Source organism: Rhipicephalus microplus, chromosome 2, assembly GCF_043290135.1.
Source record: "Rhipicephalus microplus isolate Deutch F79 chromosome 2, USDA_Rmic, whole genome shotgun sequence".
NCBI classification, from domain to species: Eukaryota; Metazoa; Arthropoda; class Arachnida; order Ixodida; family Ixodidae; genus Rhipicephalus; species Rhipicephalus microplus.
In genome coordinates, this window is record NC_134701.1 from 227,230,874 (window position 1) to 227,246,734 (window position 15,861).

General features: G+C 46.0%; 1 protein-coding gene across 1 annotated transcript in view; it reads left to right on the forward strand.

Moving 5' to 3' along the window:
- Window positions 1-648: 648 nt before the first annotated feature.
- Window positions 649-15,861, forward strand: part of LOC142775406 (uncharacterized) — a 43,633-nt gene continuing 28,420 nt past the window's right edge. Inside the window, exon 1 of the mRNA XM_075876806.1 lies at window positions 649-1,609. Coding sequence (XP_075732921.1) covers window positions 1,287-1,609 — 323 coding nt within the window. The 5' untranslated portion in view covers window positions 649-1,286. The remainder of the gene's footprint in view (window positions 1,610-15,861) is intronic.

Consider the following 15,861-nt stretch of genomic DNA (forward strand, 5'->3'; position numbering starts at 1 on the left):
CTCTCGACTTGCACGTAAAGTCCTATCACTCGGCGCACTTCTTTCCTTACACTTATTTTCATAGGTATTGACATTATTTCTCCAGAGGTGCAGTCTATAAGATCACTTTGTCGTCTACAAGGATTATGTAAGGACGTCGCAAACAGCAATGATAACGTTCAATTCTTTATGACTCGACTACGACTTTTAAAGAGGAAATAAAAGACTATTATTGCGCAATAATCAATTACTACTGCAGCGTAATCTCATCACAATGCGCTTTATTAATTTTTTTTCACGGCGAAACAAAGCGATCAAGCACAGGAATGTTCAGACACAAAAAGGAATTCATTCCTATAGTGCGTAACTGGGACGGGTAACCTGGTAACCGATCCTGCACAGCCCCGGCCGGACAACTTTCTGGGAAAACAACTCGCCGTGGAAGCTCTACTGGGCGGGAAAAACCGCAGCAGCGCGACGACCACTTTACGCGCGCTCCGAAGCGTCCAAGCGTCGCGATTTCGCTCATCGCGCAGCAAAACTAAGTTCACAACCAGCTGCGAGAACACTGAAAGAGAGGGAGAGAGAAAAAGAAAGCGTGGAGAGAACAAAGAAGAGCGGGAAAGGTGCGCACCGGCGACTTTCTCTTATGCACCACACACGCGGTTCCCTTTCTATCTAACGGACCATTTTCCTTCGCCGTTCCCTCGCCCACGAAGCCCTACGAACGGTGTAGCCGCTGTACCTCCGTTCCCTAGGAGACCGCGGGACCACCGCCGTGGAACGGCGAAGGGAAGGGGTCTCCCGAACCTATGCAGCGCTTGTCAGTGTTGGAGTTCGTTCCCAGGTTCGAGTAGGAGAGCATTTGATCGCAGCGTGGCTGGTGCCGGTCGGTAGGCGCGGCGCTTCGGGCGGAAAGTTTTCGCCAGCATGGGTCTGCTCACGCGGCAAACTTGTTACGGTCGGCTACGTCGCCGCTACTCGCCACCTTGAGCACTCGCCGCTGGGTGTCAACGTTTCTCGGAGACCTTGGCGGGAACCAACGCGTAGAGACTGACTTTCTAACGTGTCATTAATGAAACGTGTGGTCGCTCGCGCAATACCATCGACGACGGTGAACGTGACCGTTCAGACTGCGACGGGCTCCGATCACGCACCCTCGTCAACTTCGCGTGTCAATGTGTTGCGAAAGCGCCGTCGTACTTGCATTGTGTTAGCGGAGTACGCTGGTTCAAAGCCCCAGCCACGGGCAACGGGGCGCGAAAACAGAACGGCGTGAAGACCGATCACAGCAGGCGCTCTGTCAGATGGCCGCCAGCGATGAGGACAGCAACAACCAGCGGGTTCCGCGGGTCGCGCAGGCCGAGATGCCGGACTCGCGCTGGGTTTACATGTATCTCAACGGTGACGAACACTTCGAGCCGCTCAGGACGTTGGTGAACCAGAGGCACTACCGCAGCCTCGAGTCCCTGCTCGAGAAGCTCACCGAACGGATACGGCCCAGCTTCGGTGCCATACGAAGCATCTACACGCCGCGTCAAGGACACCGGGTCTCGTCTATCGAAGACCTGCGAACTAACGAGCGCTACGTGGCCGCTGGATACGAGAAGTTCCGGCAATTACCGCACGGGTGAGTGCATTCCTTCGGGTGGGTTTCCCGTTCGCAGGGTCACCATGAGCGAGTTCTAACTCGGGTTTTCTGAGCACATTTTTTTTCATGTCTTTGCCTTGCGAAGCATTCTGAAATGTGAACTAGCAGCTACGCCAGCCTATGTGGATTAGCGGCCAGGGTTCTCGGCTAGGTCGCGGGTTCGATTCCAGCAGCGGCGGTCGCATTTCGATAGAGGCGAAATGGTAGGGGCCCGTGCACTGTTCGATGTTAGTCCACTTCAAAGAACACCAGATGGTCAAAATTTCCGGAGACCTCCGCTGCGGTGCCTTTCATCATCATATCATGAATTTGAGGCTTAAAACCCCAGATACTATTATTAACTGGCAGTTATGCGAGCGCGTGGGCGTGCCGTATACTTATACTCGGCAGGCGGAATTTAAAACATTGTGATAGCGAGCCAGACTGTGACTGCAAATGCGTTTTAGAGCGAGAATGTTTATCTTTGTGCGTGACTTGTAATTAAAAATAACATAACTTAGTTATCACGGCTGTGATGGTAGTTGGTTAGATGGTAAAACAAAAAAAAACTCGTCTCCATGATTTTGTCAACCACATACCAGATAGTGGGTCACCATTTGGTCATCAGAGAGAACAAAGCGTTGAGTACAAAAATCAGAGAGGTTAACCCGTTTAATACAACTGGTTTTCTACCCTACACATTGGAACACGAAAGGGGACACTGTAGTGTAATGCTTCGCGCTTAAATATAAAAATTAAATTGGACAAAAAATTGTACTATTTTGTTGATGGGGGATCCGAAAACGTAACCCTCGAATAACACGTGTACCCGTTTGTAGGTTGTGGGTCTGTGTCTCACTGACTGAAAAGGTGAGATCATTAGTCCACTTTAATTCCCTTCAGTTTAACTGCGAACCATCGCATTAAACTTAAGAAACCACAAATATTTTCATCCGGTCTTTTTTTAGCTTACCTGTCTGTCGGTTTCATTATCTGCACTGTAACTGACTGTTGTAGTCATCTGTTTGGCCATCACTAAATATTACGAGATGGGGTTGGGGCTTATAGTGCTGCAGCTATAGTTACTAAATACGCGGCCCAAGGGCATATATGGAGGAAAAGGCTGCAGGGAAACATCTACCCTCGCACCGAAAACTAAGTTTGCACGTGTATGACCCATTCATACGAGCACACACACGCACATATACAGTGCACGTATAGAAAATTTGTATTTAGAGTATTCAAATAGTACGCCATCACTCAACCCGACCAGGTTTCACCGTGTCTGTAGGTGCCACAGAGTTGTCTCTCAAAAACACTCCTAATGGCTACCGAAGTTTAGCATCGCAAAAACCTGAAAATTGGTGTTTGTAAAATTCTGTCTTTAAAACAAGCCATTTGACTTACTGACTTATTTTAATCGTTAGTTAGTTAGTTAGTTAGTTAGTTAGTTAGTTAGTTAGTTAGTTAGTTAGTTAGTTAGTTAGTTAGTTAGTTAGTTAGTTAGTTAGTTAGTTGTCAAGCGTATATATGATAGCAGGATTCCGTTTTCATTCACCCGCGAGTAGCATCATAATCATCACCACTCCCAGATGCTTAGTTGTCAGCGATATGCACTAACATGCATTGGATATGGGCTGTAGTACTCCAGCATGATGTACTTCGCTTTTCAAAAGTTATCGGTTTAGCCTTCAAGATTTCTACAGCCGCCGTTATTATTTATAGAATAACGAACTTGTTTCTTTCTTCAATAGGATTTTGTTGTAGAGTCTACCTTCTCGTGGAAAAAAGTCTGTGTGTTGCAAATGTAATAGATAATAAACACCGCTTTAAAAACGCTATGCACAGGTGCCGTTAACGACCTTCTGATTACAATAGGTAAACACAGCCACCGAGACGAAGATCAATGACAGGGCGTTAGGAGTTGAAATTATTAAATGGTACACAAATAAAACTAACTGGTTAGTATAGAGCGAATTCAATATAATTATAGTCGAGCATTTCTGCCAGCCTAAAAAAAACAATGGCCTGCAACGCCTACTTTTTCCTGCCCCAGAAGCGTTTCGTACACGACTCTTAAGAGTCAATGCGACACAAGCCAAAACATCATATTGTCTCACGGTCTGAATAGGCGCTCTTTCGTCGCCCTGACGCGTGCAAATACAAGAAAAACTGCAGTTTCGTCGCACTTCATTACGAATGCATCTCAGGTCACTAGTTACTACTTTCTCTTATTCACGCCGTCTTTGTCTGACTGGTTGCTTTCGATGCCACCCCCCTCGACGTTTTTGTGTATTTTTGCATCTATATTATCAATAAACAGAATATTTTTCGAGTAATTTGAAACGCTCAGCAATAGAAGTACTATCTTGTCGAAGTACGCAAGAAAGCTAAACGAGCTCCTTCCATTGAAGATGTCGTTTGAAAACAGGCCATGTGTACAGACGCTCTGTTCAGGTATCTCAGACCTCGTGATTTTTCTGCATCGACCAGCGTGTATCGACCCGATGTAGGGAACAGCCCGAAAGCTGTCAAGGGCGACATGTATTCCTTTCCTTTCCCGGGTGCGCGAGGAAAACCTTCTATTCATATTTTTGTGTATGTTCTGCCCTCTGGGCTATACCTGTCATGCGCCGGTGCGCCATCGCCCGGCGGTTGACAATGGGGCCACGCCGACGCCAGCAGCCACTTTTTCCAAGCACACTTGCCGAGATCAATGCAGTGCAACAGCCCTTTTCTGCCCTCCTCTTTGTTTTTACGGGAGGAGTGCATCTGGTTCTTTATCGGCTTACGCTTGTTCATGCGGACGAGTGCATACAAGGATTTCGCATACAAGGGCAAGGACTTCGACAACCAGCACGTGACCCCGAGCGACTAGTTGCCGAATCGCGAAAGCCTATCCCTTATGAAGGCTGAAACTCAAAAGAGATGGACCATTTAAGAAACTTCCGCGCTTGCCCTCTCCTCCTCCATTTTCTTGGCTGGGGTAGAGTGTTCGAAGCATGTGCATACACGCGGAAAAACAGCCAATTGTTGCCGTGAAGAGGACAAGACTGCTAGTCGAAAGGTTTTGTATGAAGAAATTTGTGTTCACTGGTGGTATGCATGCCGTGTCATGTGTTTCTTTTTTAAAGCGATGTTTAATCTATCCAAAGCCAAATTATGCCATGCCCGTACACCAGAGACATCAGTGCATAACCATTGAGAGCAGATAGGTGCACACGGGAGAGGGGGGTGACCCTCCACACGCCTAAGATTGAGAGAAAAACGAGAGGTGCGAGCGTTGCCTAGACACATGTCCAGTTTTTTACCGTTATACACCTGTGGCAATTATGAAAACGCGGAAAGATAAATATACAAAAAGAAAGATAGCACTATTCACGTGCGCCCTTGGAAGTACATTTCAATTCTACAAGTGGTCGCATAGACCTGTTTCCTTAAAGTATACATCGACAACGTTTTCGAAGCCGTCTGCGTTGTCGATGCATACGGCCATGGTCCAATAGTATTGGCTTGCGGAAACGGCCTAGAGTGAACCCAATTTAATGCTGTCCGGGGAGGTTTGACGCTGGATGCCATAAGGTGCACAAACGCGCTGGGTACCTGCAATGATATATTCGGTCCTCAAGAATCCACGTACAGTTTTTTTCAGCCAATACAATGCGAAACAAGTAAGCTTTAATGATGACAACATCCATCAAAATATAGTCCAATAACTTCTCACTGAAGCGAAAAAGAATTGGCGAAGCTTTCATGCACTAATTAGGCAACGCCAAAGTTTGAAACAGCGAAACTGGATGATTACGAAGACTAATCTGGTTGCTTCTAGGTTGTATCTAGGCTTTAGCCAGGTGATTCTAGGTTGTCTCTGCGTTCATTCTCAGCGCAGAGATGTTCGAGTTAAAGGAGCCGTCAACAAGCTCCGACCTCTTTTTTTTTTCACCCCCCCCCCTTCAACAAGCTCATGCATCTTTCCTACGAGTGACCAACATCCTTCCACGCGCAGTGACTCGGCGATCGGCAATGTTGACTTCATTACTGTTTGTTGAGACCTGGTTTAGACCAAGCGACGAGCTGCGTGCTGCGTCACGTCGCCTATCGCCGAGTTGGCGTCACTGCGCCTGGAAGGATGATGGTCACGCGTAGGAAAGATGCGCGAGCTTGTTTGGGGGTGTGTGAAGAAGTCACAACTTTGCCGCAAAGGCGAAGCAACGAACGTGATAGCAACAAATTGGAAGGTCACGCGCAGAATGACAAGCATATCGAAACGTGCCCCGCGTTTCTCACGCACAAATTATGCAAGAAACGTACTCACAGGTACAGATGAACACAAATAAACGCCTCAGTTGTTACTTCGCTGCGTCTGAAAAGCGCGCCCTTTTCGCAAACGGAGACTGTGCAACGATCGCACTGACTTTCGTATGCCCGGTAACTACAAGGAAATCGTTCCAGTGAACACCCAACGCCAGCCAAGACGTACGATCCTCCCCACCGCGAGATAAGGGCACTTGAGAGAACTTCCACTCCCCTCCTCTCCACGGGCCAAATTACGCGTGGGGGATGAAAGCGCGCGCCACCACGTCGTGACGATGTGGCGACGCACGCTCATTGCGCCATCTTGCTGATAATGCTGAAAACGCGATAGTTCCCCCCGAGATACCCATCAACAGCGTGGCTCTAGCAGTAACGGCGTACTTTGAATTGGTCACGCGCGGTAGTGCACGTTTTATCCTGACAGAAATCCGCAGGTGGTTAACCCTTTTGCACGAGCTGTTTGAGTTGAAGTGATAGAGAGCACGAAGGTCACTTCGATCGCTGCAGCAGCCTCATTTTCATATACACCGGCCTTTTGCTCTGTTACTCCCGGTCGAGCAATAAATGAGTAAACTTCCGGTCGTACTTCGCATAATCTTTTAATTTGTCGTCATCACATTCATCGTATCGATTTGAGAGCGAAACTGGGACATTTCTTGCAATGTCAAATGAAAGCCATTAACTTATTCATCGCCAGTAATAGCGGTATAATGTCATGTCCTATCGCACGTGCTTGATGGTGTTGATTTTTTATCTCATGCACCAATGTTTCGCGAGTCCTGATGTGCGGGACAAGCAGCAAACTTTGAAGCATTTGCATTCGAGCCTGAGAATATGACCCATCTTCATGGACGTTCTTGTAAGACGCACTGTCGAACCACTCGCAGAAGCACTTCCACCGTACACTTCGTTAGATGCGCCTATACTTAAATTTCATTATAATTGTATGTAATTCCCATTGTAAGTGACAACGCAACCTCTTTGGTGAACGAGAGCGACCCACCATTTTATAGGCACCCGACAATAAGCCAGAGGGCGCGACGAAGCTTTTTGGGCTGCCTAAGCATTGTTGGTACCAGCTGCCAGGGATACTAAGCAAATGAAACTCTCGCTGAACACATTGAGACGCTGAAGTGTCAATGCCCTTTCTGGCGCGTTTTCAAAGAAGGCTTCCTGGGCGCTTACATAATCAGCCGTGACCGCCCTGCTCAAAACTAAAATATAAAGTAATATGCACGTGCAAGTCCAGTTTTGCTGCGTTTACGCTAGCATACGCATTGGAAGACTCGGTTTCGCTGCGAATACTCGCTAGGCTGTGTATTTTGGCGCTACCATCAGATCTTGTAAACTGCATTGCCGGGTGCCCTTAAATGTGCCTTTGTTTCCAGAGTGTTTACATAAGAGCGTCATTTGTTTTAAAATTAATTGTGGTCGCTTAACAGTGCGGGGTTGCACGCGACGCGCAAGATGAACGTGGTACACTGATCCTCGAGAGTACACATCCATGAGCAGATGGTATAAATAGTATAATAGTGCAAACCCGTCACACTTTGGATATGTTACGACAGGGAGCAATAACTCGATAAGGGAATCGAAAAGTATTTCGGGGACCTATACCAAGTATCGCTAGAGACACCGGGAAAAACCATTTACATTTTCAAGAACATGGTCTCATTACACCCATTCCGTGTTAGCGACGTATAAATATCGATAAGGAAAATTTGGCATATCTACAGTCGTTGCGTCGTCTTACGCGGTTCACGATATATAATATAACATATCCACCCAAAACTATTTCTATAGCGATTCCTATATGCGACAGACAAACGATAACGATTATTATTATAAAAATACTGAGTGAAAGTGTGCCCATTGCTTTACTTTTTTTTTTTTCATGCGAGCAATGCGAGAAGACCATGACACTATCTCTGAGTGTTGCTGAAACAGTTTGGCGAGACAGTACCGCCTCCCAAAGGAATTGCTCGCCGAGTGCAATATTCTGCAAAACCACGAATTCTTCAGCACCCTACATTAGCTTATAGAGCAATGTAACGTCGGCTGTTACCCCCCAAGTGGCACAAAAAGAATGAGCGCATAAGCATCACATAAAACCCCATCACGAAACAGCAAGTTACTGCAGCAGACTAACCTTACAGGATATATTTTGTCAGAAATATGGGCTTCTCTAATGCCTTCTTTTTTTTTTCTCAACACCAATAATTACGATTATTTTAGACCTTTGCATGACAACATGAGCCGGTGGAGTTCACTTGCAAACGCAGTATAGTTAACTGTGCAACGCTTGCGTTCGTCTCGAAAATCGGCGTTTAAATAGTACGTCCACCGCAAGGTGACTTTTATGGCTTCCGTTATTTTCCCGAGCCAATATAATAGCCCTGCAACGCGTTGCGAGGAAGCTTTCCTAGGAATCATGGCATCGGTAGAACATGACGAAAAAAAAAAAAAACTACACCAAGCCTTTTTATAACTAGAGTTCCGTGTTTTCGTATTAATCCGAAAGAGTTCGCCAAACACTCGTCGGTAAAGTTTTAGGCTATTCCGACTTGAACTCGGTGACAGAGAGGGCGTTTTCAAATGTTCAAAGGCCGTTTTTAAAGCAAAGAATCATCAATCAAAATGAGCGCACCTCCATCAGTGCAACCTCGTAAAGTATGCTTGGGACTATTGCATCAAGCGTTAAGGTTGTCATGCGAACAAATGTATAGGTGTTTTCTATTGGAGGTATTTCTACCTATGTGTATACATGTTTTTGCAGTGAAACATTGCAGACATCTAAAACACACCTACTGGATTCACGTATTTTCGTTGTCTGGTATCAATTCATCTGAAATTTTGGTGTATAAACGATAATAATAATAATAATAATAATAATAATAATAATAATAATAATAATAATAATAATAATTTCATTTTTAATTATTACAACTATGACATCCTTAACCCCCGTTTGTTCCCTAATCCACTCTGCTCTCTTCTTGTCTCTTAAGGTTACATTTACCATTTTTCTTTCCATTGCTCGCTCCATCGTCCTCAATTTAAGCTGAACGCTCTTTGTAAGTCTCTAGGTTTCTGCTCCGTAGTTAAGTACCGGCAAGATACAGCTGTTATATACCTTCCTCTTGAGGGATAGTGGCAATCTACCTGTCATAATTTGAGAGTGCTTGCTAAATATGCTCCACCCCATTCTTATTCTTCTAGGTACTTCAATCTCGTGGCTCGGCTCCGCGGTTATTACACAATAAATAAATTCCTATAAACGCCCATTTTAAATGCGAAGCATTTCTTAGCGAACTTCGGCGACATTAATCGTATCTATCTATCTATCTATCTATCTATCTATCTATCTATCTATCTATCTATCTATCTATCTATCTATCTATCTATCTATCTATCTATCTATCTATCTATCTATCAGATTTGGGAGCACGTTAAAGAACCCCAGGTGGTCGAAATTTCCGGAACCCTCCACTAGGGCGTCTCTCATAATCATATGGTGGTTTTGAGACGTTAAACCCCACATATCAAACAATTATCTATCTATCTATCTATCTATCTATCTATCTATCTATCTATCTATCTATCTATCTATCTATCTATCTATCTATCTAGCCGCTTGCGTTTGGGTGCTCTAATGGTCACCACCTTAAATTGACGTGAACCAAATTTAGCATGGGAGGAGGGTAAGATGGTTTCACTAATATGACGCACAGCTCAAGACCTCAATAATATCCCAATACCATCACGTACGTTGTCAAACACCTCCCGCCAGACAGTGCCACATGCCCACGGGCGGGTATGTGCCGCCGGTATGTGGGTATGTACCACAGGTGATTGACACTTAGTATCTAACCAGAAACGACGAGAACACACATGGGCAATTTTAACGTGCGAGCGTTAAGAGATACCCGAAAGCGGTAGCTTCAACCCGACGAAAGCAAAGAATAAATGTCAACGTCCCAGCTGCAATCGAACCCAAGCATTCTGCGTGGCAATGAAGCATTTTACCACAGAGCTACTACGCCAGGTCTCAGAACTACTTTTCAAATAGACGTCAATATTCTTGCAACGTCAATGGTGGTTGCAGTGCTGCCTACCCAATTTTATAAACATTACACATGTGCTCCTTTCATACATCCGTCACGTCGGGTTAACGTCAATTGTAATTATTTGTCATGCGCTGAAGTTGATTTATGTGGCAGTGTTCAGGGCCAGCATCCTCGCGAGCATCGGCGCTTCATATCAGCTTCTGGTGTGGCTAATACGTATGTTCCAGTTGCCATCGTTGCGCAAGTGCAAATAACTGGTTATATAGACATCTGCAACTCTTCAACATATGTCTGTGCGTCCAACGTTTGCACATATATTTAGCGTCATTTCAGGACGTATCACAGAATAAAAAAATTGCAACACGGTCACCTTACCTCCGCATGCTTCGCATAACGTCGATTCCCCGGTGCGTGGGATCTTCCGAATATTTTTCTCCGGAAAAATACCGAAACTTCCGAATATACTTTTGCCAAAGCCAACGCATGGAACATCGCAATAAAATAAGTATCTGGGAGCGGCTCACTGCGCGTTGAGTCATGCACCTCAGGACTAGCAACAAAGTTTCGCACCCATTCATCCCTTCATGGCGAAGAAGTCCCCTTCTGGAATATACCGCTTCGCCACGATAAGTGAGAGCGACAGCTTCTCGAACACTTCCTCGACACTCAGAGATGTTACACCATTGTAAACGAGTGAACGTGGCATACACTAGCAGTTATTTCTACCGCGTATCACCATCCCTTGCTGTGATAACTGACAGTGGGGCACATATTGAATGCCTCGCGTACGACGACGAGAGACTACTGTTTGAGTGACATGGACATGCTTTGCCACTATCTGTTAACGTTGCAAAGCATATTACGTCCAGTGTTTGACCAATCAAAACAGCGCTATGTTTGACAGCCTCTAATCAACTACCCGCCAGAAATTGGCCAAGTTGGAAAGCTTTAGTTATTAACCTGGCAGCGTTAAAGAGGTTGCTTTGCAGTAATTCTGGCGTCGGTGTCATTGGTTGTGAGAAAAAAAAATGACCTTGTGCGCGGCCGAAAATGCGAAAAGGATGCAAAAAGTAAAATAACATAAGTTATAAAAAATTCTGGGTACGAGTGGAGATAGTGTGCGTGACAAGCGGGTGTTTTATCACACAGCCACGCGTATACTGCTTGTGAATACAGAGAAAATAATTGGCTCTGCTTGGCAATGCAGTGAATGTAACTTTCATGCTTTACAAACATAGGCGTCCTGTATACGTGCTTCACAATACAAGATGAAGTAGTGCAGTAGTAATGTGTGGTACAAGCTTACATTGCCATTGGGCGTCAGAACATGCGATTACCGTAATGACTTCAGGTTTAAAGCCGGTGACCCGCTATATACAAAAGGCACACACGTTACTGTACCTGTTCTCTTAAAGCCACGTAGTGGGTGCATAGCAAGTTCGAAAACATTTAATGCACTTAGTGTTTGAAGTACGCGCTAGGGACAGAATATCGTTGTGGCGTCTTAAAGGTGAAGCTTTAGGATACCCCATTTTTTTTCACTATTTCATGCTGAAAAGCCTTGACTTACCTGAAATGCCGGTTGCAAATATTCGTATCAGGTGCACTTTCTAATTTACTACATTATTATATTCTTTAATTCTATGACCATTTTCTTGCTTCTCTACTAAACTGGTTTAATTCCATTCCCCATCCCTATACAGAGTAGCATGCCACGGCATATCGATGACAGCGAAAAACCTTTCTCTTTTCTTAATAATCTCTCTCCCTCTGACTGTCTTTCTGTCTAGTGTGAGCTGATGACACGTGAGCAGTGATCAGCAGAGGGGTGGGGGTGAGGCAGAAGAGCAGGGAACAAGAAGAGAGAAAACAGAGATAACAATTCGGGTATGTCATATATACAAAGATATTAATAATGATATCTGAGGTTCTACGTGTCAAAACCGCAATGTGAGTATGAGTCATGTCGCAATAGAGGGCTCGGGTAATTTGACAATGAGGTGGTGTTTTTCACATGCACTGTCGTCGCACAGTACACAGTCGTCTAGCATTTCGCCTTCATCTGAATGCGACCTCTGTGGCCGGGTTCGAACCCACAACCTTCGGGTCAACATCTGAACATTGTGACCGCTGCATGTACCACAAGGACGGGTCATTTGTATAGATATGCGAGCAGAACATGCCACCTCAGAGCTTGCTCCTGGACTGACCTCCCGGACACAGCCGGTTACTGAGCCCACTAAAAATTTTAGTAGGCAGTTTCGTAGCTCTAGAATGTCACGGAGCTCTCTTTTGGTTATGCAGCCACCACTACTTCTTTCTGAATCTATTGTAAAATGCCGTTGTCCAGCAACGGGAAATTGATGCATGACTATTTACACTTTCGTGAACGCACATCATACGCGATGCAAATGTATAGCGTCAGCAAAGAGACAAGTAAGCAGAATAGTGAGTTGTCCGAAACTCAAGCTATCTATTTGTATTGTATCAGCCGAATGATACACGTGCGGATAATTTCTGTGAGGCTGCTCTAGACGCGAAGTATTGATTGATTTGTGGGGTTCAACGTCCCAAAACCACCATATGATTATGAGAGGCGCCGTAGTGGAGGACTCTGGAAATTTAGACCACCTGTGGTTCTTTAACGTGCACCCAAATCTGAGCACACGGGCCTACGACATTTCCGCTTCCATCGGAAATGCAGCCACCGCAGCCGGGATATGAACCCGCGACCTGCGGGTCAACTAGACGCGAACTAAGCTTAGGAAGTTGGAGTAACGAATATCTCGTGAACTATACGTTATACGTGCTACCAACATACAAATTGATATACGCTTACTCTCTATCACACACACACACACACACACACACACACACACACACACACACACACACACACACACACATATATATATATATATATATATATATATATATATATATATATATATATATATATATATATATATATATATATATATATCAAACAGAGAGATAAAAACGAAGGAGAAAGGCAGGGAGGTTAACCAAGCTAGGCTCGGTTGGCTACATTACACATGGCGTGGCAAAAATGGGCAATAATAAATAGGATAGAAAAGAAAGAACTAGAGAAAGAAAGCAAAGGCATAGGACATGAAGAGTTAGAGAGAAAACACACAACACGAACTCGCGCTGGTATCACAGATGCTCGTGAATTCCCGTCACCTTCAGGTATCTTAGTAGGGTTTTCCTAGCTTTGTGCATGCCCGAAACCATGGGCCAAAGTCTTAGAATCGTTTTTTCGATAGCGATCTTTCACCAAGACGATCTATTTTGGCTCTCAGAACACATCATTGAGTCTTATAGGATGGGAAGTGTCATCGAACGTGTTCGATGGTCTCCTCACAGCCGCAAGAGTTGCATGCCGCTGTCTTGGTCATGCCTGTGAGCTGAGAGTATGCATTCTTAAATTCTTAAATGTCGTTCCGAACCCGATGCGACACAACAAAGTTTCATCTCAACGAGAAACTCTGGATGGCAAGCAAAGCCGTCAATTAGGGTCAATAGAATATAAGCGCGTGTTGGAGAAACCCTGCGCATTCCATTGTAGATGTGTGACGCGACAAGCAAGCGATTCCAGTTGCGGCGTCGCGTCCGTTCTTAAAGCGACATGGGCATCCGCAGGTCTCTTTCATGAGCCGGTCACGCAGCTTCATCGGCGCGATCATCGCCGGCAATTCTACAATGGCTCAGAAGTCACTGAAATGTTATATCATGTCCGTCCTCGAGTGCTTCGTTGTATTGCTTTATTTCATACACTAGCAGATCATAGTCCATGCTGTAATGCTAAGTGTGGTGTTAGTAAAGTTGACCTCAAGTCGCAAAAGATGGCCCATTGATGGCACATACTTGGGCCGCGGTGGCGGCCCAAGTATGCACTTTAACACACTTTGTAACACTGAGAGTTCCGCTGATGTGTGCGTCGTCATGTGGGAAAACTTAACATGCATTTGCATGTCTCCACACAGAACAGCTCTCCTGTAGAGCTGGAGTGAAATTAGTGAACCCATCGGTGTAAACGTGTATACAGTAATAGTAGGTTTCATGTAGAATACACAATGACAACTGCTTCAGCGCAAGTGGTGACAGGCGTGCCTTCTTAACGATTCCTGGAACCGAGAGTCGTCACACATTAGGTTGATGGAGGCACCACTACGCCCCGCCGCGGTAGTCTAGTGATTAAGGCACTCGGCTGCTGACCCGCAGGTCACGGGATCAAATCCCGGCTGCGGCGGCTGCATTTTCGATGGAGGCGGAAATGGTGCAGGCCCGTGCGCTCAGATTTGGGTGCACGTTAAAAAACCCCAGGTGGTCAAAATTTCCGGAGCCCTCTACTACGGCATCTCTCATATTCATATCATGGTTTTGGGACGTTAAACCTCACATATCACATCATCATCAGACACCACTACGCAGATACCGGGGGCATAGGAAGCTTGAAGTCAGATGGTAGTACGCCACGGTGATTTGACACAATACTGCAGAACGAAGCACATGGCCTCCGCGCTGGCACATGCTAAATGATGGAATGGTGACCGTGTTAGTAGCGGAATGTGCGCTCTCACCGTCTCAACGACGGCAAGCGTTGTGACCGGCTGCTCTTACGCAATAACGATAGTTGCATTTCTCGATGAGCATCTGGGGAGGCCAAGACATATCCAAAGTGTTTGGGCTTGCACGCTCAGCAGCACACGTATATTGTCACAGAACGAGCGCTAAAAACGGGCGCGCCGCCAAATTCTTGCGATAACGCGCCCAGAGAGACGCGGCGAGGTCAACGAAAAAAAAAGAAAAGCGAAAACAAGCATCCAAGGCTCCCTGGGCGCGCGACGCCTCTCCTCTCGGAAGCGTGGCTTCGCCGATGAACCTCCTCACCCCACAGCGGCGGCCGGGCAAGCGCTAGAAATTTCCAGAAGGAAAGGGGCGTGTATGCCGAGTTGAGTCATCTGTCGGGGACGGCCCCCGTACAGTCTCGCGCCTCTCCCCAACCTTCGCTGCGTATCGCGCCGACGAAATGACAAGAACTTTCTGGAATGTCGCGCGGAAGGTATTTAATCGAGCGGCCGAGACGAGAGAGCAGGAGAAGACGGAAGTTGCGCCAGAGTGCGAAGGGATCCCGCCGCCGTGTAGTCGGCGAAGGTTTGTCTGTAGGGACGAAGCAGGAGATGAAGAGGATTTCCACCTGAGGGGTGAAGGCCCGAGCTACAGGCAAGAGAGTGTGTTTACCGCTATCGAGCGAAGACGCGTGGCGACAGCTGCGTGTGTGAAGCCGACGTGTTCGGGCGAAGAAGTTTGAAGCTTGGAGAGTGGCCAATTGAAGGCGCGAGGTTTCCTGGAAGAGAAACTTCGAGGGCGCGGAACGACAACAACGCTGGACTTTGAGTGAGTGATTCTCGGAAGAGTATCATCCAGACTTTTGTTCCAAGAACTTTGGACTGGATAGGTTTCTATCTCTTTAGTCTTTAAGTGTCTTGGTTGTTCAATGCATGCGACTGCATTGTAGAGCGTATCGTTCGTTGTCTATGTCCGTTGTTTTGAGTGTGGCTGATTGTACTGTGTAGTACGTTGTTTGATTGGTGACGTATTGTATGTAACTATTGTGGAGTGTGCATACGTGTGTATTGTTTTGATCTGCCGATAATGAGAGTATAATTTTGTTTGTTTGTCAACTCTCGGCTCTGACTTGTTCTTTGGACCACAGCCGGCGTCCGCTGGCGCGCCAAAAAGGACCACTTCTAAATTGTCCACGCTTTCGTGGTGCGGTTCGGGGGGCCGATACTTCGACCCTTGGAATTAGCCCGGCGATTGCCTCCCTAATTAACGGGACCGGTG